The sequence below is a fragment of the Pteropus medius genome, unplaced genomic scaffold (genome assembly GCF_902729225.1).
Source record: "Pteropus medius unplaced genomic scaffold, Ma_sr-lr_union100, whole genome shotgun sequence".
Lineage (NCBI taxonomy): Eukaryota > Metazoa > Chordata > Mammalia > Chiroptera > Pteropodidae > Pteropus > Pteropus medius.
In genome coordinates this window covers 2371087-2377688 of record NW_024356397.1, presented here as the reverse complement: position 1 = coordinate 2377688, position 6602 = coordinate 2371087, and the positions used below count along the sequence as shown (strand labels likewise).

The following is a 6602-nucleotide window of genomic DNA, read 5'->3' as shown; positions in this document are numbered from 1 at the left end:
GGGGTTAACAAGGGCGCCCACCAGGAAGGCCCTGGGCTCTTTGGGGCACATGGACAAGCCTTCTTCCAGGACCAAAATTTAGGGAGCGAGACTTAGTTTCTCAAAGGCCCTAAAAAGGTAGGAACCCTCAGCTCTGTCACATATCCTGTCCCCTAAAAAAATAAAAAGAACTCCCAATCTCTCTCCTTAAGTCTAGTGAGACTTAAGCACACATTTGAGATCTAGATTTTTTTTTGTCCCAGAAAGCAATAAATATATGGTAATGTCAAGAGACCCAGGTAGAGCTGGGTACAGCTGATCACCTGCATCTGGGACCCACAGTTTGTCCCTGAAATAGGCTGTACTTTGGGGACAGTGGCTTGGCTCCTCTGACCCCTGCCTTTCTACATTTAGGCTGGAATTGCCAGCCCTCCAGACCTGGGCCCCTGACCTCAGCTGCCCCAAGTCATTGTCTGTGGCTGAAAGATTAGGAGAGACCTGACCGGCAGGGGGTCTCTGAAGTGCCCCTGCCCCTCTCTGGGAACGTTTGGGAGGAGCCCTGTGCCTCAGCTCTAGGGATCTGAGAGGCCTAAGACCTTGCAGTCATGTGCCCTGGGAGTGGAAACTACCACTATATCTAGATTAATGACTCCCCTACCCACCCCCCACCCTCACTCCCAGCCTGGGCTTAGAGGTTCATGCATCTGGAACCCAGGAGGACCCTTGTGTTCCTGAAGACCCAGTTATGGAGATAAAGCCTAAGGAGAAAGCTACGGAGTGATACTGATAGTGGCACTGAGCAGGTGTGGAACTAGGACCAGACAGACAGGCAACAAGGAATGAAGTGCTGGGTCCAGGCCTGGAGCCCAGGTGACGGACCTTCCAGAGTAGAACTCTCAGCATCTGCTCAAGGACAACCCCTTTCTCACCTGCTTCTTCCTAACTCTCCATCTTCCCACTTAGGGCTCAGGATTCCGCTGGAAGAATCTCAGCCAGAGTCCTGAACAACAGCGGTGAGTCACCACCACCCCAGCCCCTGCCCTGGTTTAAAGGGTGAGGTGCCCAGGTGGGGGTAAGGGGCGGCATGACACGGCATCTCAGCCCAGTCCAGGGGGAGTCATTCTCCCACTCTTTTAGCACGTCTCCTTCACTAGGAGTGAGGGGCACGTGGGGGTGTGGACTGTATGAAGGGGGTGGCAGAAAAAGGAGGTAGGGACTTTTGAGTCATCAAGTGCTCCTCATCCTACTCCCAGTCCCTGACAGTTACCCCTTTCTGGGGAGATATGGATCTGGGAGGTGGAGGACGTGAGAGAAGTCTTCAGGGCCCTGAGCCCTCCCAGCCCTAGCAAGTTCTGAGGGCCCAGACCATAGCCAGGCCCTGTCCAGCTACTTGAATCTGGCTGCCCCTGCCTCCAGAACCTCAGTCCTATCATGGTCCAATCCTGTGGCGGCCCTCTTAGGAAGGATCTGAGGTGGGGGCAGACACAGGTGCTGACCTTAGGCTTCACTCTGCCGTGTCCCATCCTGATTTGGGCCTGGCTTCTTCTAAAATGAATCAGCAGACTGTAGCCTGCTGGCCAAATTGGCCTGTTTGACCCTTGAGCTGAGTTGTTTTTATATTTCTAAAGGGTTGTTCAAATAAAAACAAAGAACAATATATGACAGAGGCTGAATGGGCCCCCAAAAGAAGAAAGCCTAACATATTTACTATCTGACCTTTTGCAGAAAAGTTTGCTAACCCTTCCAGAAAACCGGAAAGCACTGGGGTAGACAGAATTTTTCATCACTCTGCTCCCTGCCCCAATACACAGGGGGAAAGGCCTGCATTCAAAGTAGGGAAGAGCTCAGGTTGGGGCTGAGTTACCACTCAGCATTTGGAGGGTATCTGGGTCAAGCTGAGACTCCAGGGACATGAGTCTCCAGGGCCTTTATGAGGCTGTGAGACTTGAAGGGGACTTTGATGGCTGCTTTAACTCTGCCTCTGGTTGGGAGGGAAGGAAGGGGGTGGGGGCGAGCAGAGGAAACTCTGGGCTCCCCCAGCAGGCGAGGAATTGGAGCAGCTCCAGACCATTGTGTCCAGTGGGCAGGCCTTCAGTGCGGGAAGGAACGGCCTCCCGGCTCCCCTCCCCCAGCCCTCACATCTGGTGGGCTGGCTCCACCACAGCTGGGAGGAGCTGCTGTGGTCTGGGCTCAGCCTCGTGACTGGCCTCTAGGGGTGGGGCCAGCCCTCTCCCCAAGGCTGTAGAGTAGAGGCTCCAGGATGGGGCTGAATCTGGGGCCTCAACTACTCAGTAAGTGGTACTCTGGGGCCCACTACAAAGCAGGAACTGACTGAAAATTCAGCTAGCCCACTGCTCTAGGGGCCAGACATTCTCATCACCTTCCTCGCCTGGAGGCTGAATTAACTAACGCTGTGTGGTTGGATAAAGCTGATTTCAGCTTGGTATGGGGAGAGACATTTTCAGCAACTTGTGATGAGAATGAGTTGTCACTGGAGACAGTGAGCCCTGCCTGGATGTTCTAGAGCCGACCCCAGCATCAGTGGAGGGGCTGTTGTGGGACTGCCAAGCCCTTTTAAATTCTGACAGCCTTGATAATATGACTCCTGTGTCTCCTGCAGGAAAGTGCTGACTTTGGAGAAGGAGGAAAACCAGACCTTCGGCTTTGAGATCCAGGTGGGAGAAGCTAGATGCAGAGCGAGTAAAGGGTTGGGAGGGCACCCCACCCCAGGGCTGAGAGTCCCCTTGTCTGTTACAGACGTACGGCCTTCACCACCGAGAAGAGCAGCGCGTGGAGATGGTGACTTTTGTCTGCCGGGTCCATGAGTCTAGCCCTGCCCAGCTGGCCGGACTCACACCAGGTGGGGCCTGAGTCCAGGACATAAGGCTCTGGGAAGGGGGTATGACCTTCCTCCCAAACAGAGTGGTACTCTCGTCTTATTTGGGAAAGCCAGAAAGAAGAATGGATAGGCTTTGGATCCAGGCACATTTGCCGTTTTCTATGTGATCTTGAGCAGTCCCATCTGTTAATGGGGATGATAAGATGTCCTCATACCACAATGTGATGAGGGGTTCCCTGGACACAGAGCCAGGGCCTGATAAATGCCAGATGTTGCTGCTGCTGTTCTGCTTCCTCCTGGCAATCTGGCAATCCAGCATGGGCAGGAGTTGGGGAAGGAGCAATTTCATTAGATCTGCCTGATACTGGCGATCAGCGACCATCTTGCCCTGACCTGGCCCAACTCTGCGTACCTGTGTTACTTCCTCTAATGAGGAAATGGTGTCTCTAGTAGGAGACCTTCGGAATTGGCCAAATCTATAATTCTAAGTCCCAGGAAGGGGCAGCCTGAGACTACATGAATTTACACTCCCCCAGTTCTATCACCATTTTCTTCCCTAAGCCCTCAACAACTTGTCCACTTACACTAGTCCCTGGTAGCCAAGTGGTATGTTGCAACTTTGCAAAGTTGTTTCCTATCTACTCTCCCTCTTGATCCCCAAGGTAGCCATAGCTGGGATCCACACCTCCTTTTTACAGATAGAAAATGAACCCTCAGAGATGGTGGCTTGCCCTGCCTGAGGTCAGGATGCTCTGCAGTGGCACAGGATATCATGGCCTCTCATGCCTGGGGCCAGTGTTAGTTCTTAGCTTGGTGCCACTGACCCTGCCCTCTTCCTGTCTTGACTGGGACTCATGACACTCTGTGGGCTGGACTGAAATAACCAACTATGGGGGCAGCTCAAGGTTGCTGTGAGGGCTTAGCCTTTGGGGACAGAGCTTCGTGATGGTGGAGTGTAGGTGTGGGTGTATTAGGGCCCTGCTCCCTAAGCTAGGGTGCTGGGCCTGGACAAGGTTTCTCCAGAACCAGGAGGAGTGTGTGTGCGTGTGTGTCGGTGTGGTGGGGGGAGGAGGTTCAGGAGTATTCTGTGGGGTTATTACCCCTACCCTTTCTGTCTGAGATAAGGAGCTGGAATTCTGTTATCCTTGGCAGGGGACACCATCGCCAGTGTCAACGGCCTAAATGTGGAAGGCATCCGGCATCGAGAGATCGTTGATATCATTAAGGCATCTGGAAACGTTCTCAGGTATGTCCAGGTGCTGTGATCCCTGAAGACTCATGAGCTCAGCCTGTTTCATTGTTTCCACACCTGGGGGCTCACTTAGCCTTTGATTCCTCAACCTCCTCAGGCTGGAAACTCTGTATGGGACATCAATTCGGAAGGCAGAACTGGAGGCTCGTCTGCAGTACCTGAAGGTAAAGCAGCCATTAATTTCCAGCCTCCACCCTCTTCTTCCCAAGCCCCTGCCGGCCCCACTCTTTTTTGGGGGGTCGTTTATCTGTCTGAACCTCCTTTTAGCTTTAAGTTTTCCTCTGTGTACTCCCTTATCCTTCCATCTGTACCCACCTCCTGCTAGTTTCTTGCTGGCTCCTGACAGTGAGGCGGGTGGTGTCTCTTGCAGCAAACCCTGTATGAGAAGTGGGGAGAATACAGGTCCCTAATGGTGCAGGAGCAGCGGCTGGTGCATGGTGAGTACATTGGGGTATGAAGGGCAACTTGTGCCCCTACTGATACCCCCATAACCTCAGCCATGCTTTCGCCTCAGAGCAAGTGGGTTACTACCCCCTCCAAAGTAAAGAAAAGTTTTCTGAGCTACTACTTGGGGTACAATACCGCCTGGGCTGATGCACACACATTTTTAGTTTATTCTCACAATAGCCCTCTGAAGGTAAGTATTAGATAGTATCATCTCTGTTGCACAAATGGGAACACCAAGGCTCAGAGAGCTTGTTTCAAATCCCTTCGGTGGCTCTTGTGTAGTAAGAGGTCCTCATAAGGATCTGAGTGTGTGATTCCTGTTTTACAGATGAGGGAAGTGGGGTTCGGGGTTGTGACCTCCCCAGGGCCACACAGATGGTCAATAGAAAGTTGCGGAGTTCTAGCCATACCCTCTGATGGCCCTCCTTGGTGTCTTCCGCTCTGGCAGGCCTCGTGGTGAAGGACCCAAGTATCTATGACACGTTGGAGTCGGTGCGCTCCTGCCTCTACGGGGCTGGCCTGCTCCCAGACTCGCTGCCCTTCGGACCCTGCTGGCTGCACCCGGGGGAGAGCCGCAGCGTGGTCTGGAGAGACCCATGACGCCCCCACCGTGTTCTTCTAAGGCCGCAGCCTCCATACCTGTCTCCGGGCCTCACCCGGGATCAGCCATAGCGCGGGGTGCCAGCCCCCGGGGTGGGGCGCGGCGGGCGGGCGTGGCTGACTGAGCCGGAGCCAGGCCAGAGGTGGCCCCGGTCTGCAGTCGAAACTGGGCCCAGCAGCTTCCCGGGCGCTGCTCAAGTTCATCTCCTGACTCAACCGCCTCTGGAGGAGGAGGAGAGCAGCTGTAGGGGAGGGGTGGGGGGGGAGGTATTTATTTATTTATTCGTTCCAACTAGTGCAAAAAGGGGGCGGGGGGAAGGGCGGGGCAGGCGCCTGGCCTAGGGGGACCCCAGGAGACCAGAGCAGCGGGTGAGGGTCCTTGCCAGCCCAGCTGGCCTGCTAGGTTCCTGGCTTATTTCTGCCCAGTGGGAACCCAGGCCTCAGACCCCTTTATTCCTCCCCTAAACCACAGTGGGAGCAGGTGCAGGGGAAAACCAGGCGAGCTCTGGTTGGGAGGGGTCTTGAGGCCAAAGATGGGGCGTGCCATCCTACATCTGGTCAGTAGTGCCTTGTGGGGTGTCCAGGAAAACTCCTCTTGGGAGGGACTCTCTTCCAGAAGCCCTCTTCTCAGCTTTATTTGCTCCCCACCCTTGGCCTTGAGGAGAAATGGCCTATGGTGGGGACATTCTTCCACCCTGCACACACACGCACGCACGCGCACGCGCGCGCGCACTGTTCCAGTTAACCAGTGGTTCCCTGAGGGAGACTAAGGTGCTGGTCCCCCTGCTCCCAGCCTTGACCCCTAAGGGCTTGGCCCCTCCCAGGGGTCCACAACTAAGTCGGGTCCTGCCACGCAGGGGTCTTGGGTTCTCTGCCCTTTGAGGGGTAGGAATGAGCATGTCCAGGTGGGGTGGGGGCAGCGCAGACTGTTCTACCGTTTTGCATATCGTTGCTTCTGAACCACAAACTGTATAAAATTGATGGATTTTTTTTTGCATCTGTGTCAGCGTGGTGACTGCCTGAGGGGGAGGATTGGGATCAGACAAGCTCTGACTCCAATGCACACCCCACCTCCAACACACATGTGTACACACACACACACACACGCTATATTTTACATCTTATTTGCTTGGGGCCAGCAGCTGGGGAAATAGTCTGGGGGATTTTTAACATACATGTATGGGCCTGAACTGGAGGCCCCACGCCTCTTCAGAACTTGGGCTTCTTGTTTCAGTGCATCTTGAGCCTCCCTCCCCAAATACCCATACCAGGTGGTGGACAAGTCTCATCTCAAGTTCTTAACTGTCCTTGTGTAAATAACCGTATTTGGCACCCTCTCTTCCTGGGGTCTGGGGTCTCCTGTAGAGATCTTAGCCATCATCCAGTGAATCTGTGACAGGCCAAATCTACTGACCACTCCATTGTTCCAGAACTCCTCAATCGTTTCCCAGTACCCCTAGAACAAGATTCTAGCTCCTATGCTGG

General features: G+C 54.2%; 1 protein-coding gene across 1 annotated transcript; it reads left to right on the top strand.

Annotated features, from left to right (window-relative positions):
• Positions 1-29: 29 nt before the first annotated feature.
• LOC120602191 (general receptor for phosphoinositides 1-associated scaffold protein-like) lies at positions 30-5117 on the top strand. Its single transcript, XM_039862206.1, has 7 exons — positions 30-992; positions 2600-2654; positions 2737-2839; positions 3971-4064; positions 4168-4234; positions 4441-4507; positions 4966-5117. The coding sequence occupies exons 3-7, from the start codon at positions 2776-2778 to the stop codon at positions 5115-5117; spliced, it is 444 nt and encodes a 147-aa protein (XP_039718140.1). The 5' UTR covers positions 30-992; positions 2600-2654; positions 2737-2775.
• Positions 5118-6602: the final 1485 nt, after the last annotated feature.

What these genes read in the sequence shown, in the direction of transcription:
- LOC120602191 (XM_039862206.1), top strand. Translation starts at nt 2,776, where the DNA reads ATGGTGACTTTTGTCTGCCGGGTCCATGAGTCTAGCCCTGCCCAGCTG. An exon ending in GCATCTGGAAACGTTCTCAG is followed by an intron (nt 4,065 to 4,167) that starts GTATGTCCAGGT and finishes CAACCTCCTCAG; the next exon opens with GCTGGAAACTCTGTATGGGA. An exon ending in CTCGTCTGCAGTACCTGAAG is followed by an intron (nt 4,235 to 4,440) that starts GTAAAGCAGCCA and finishes TGTCTCTTGCAG; the next exon opens with CAAACCCTGTATGAGAAGTG.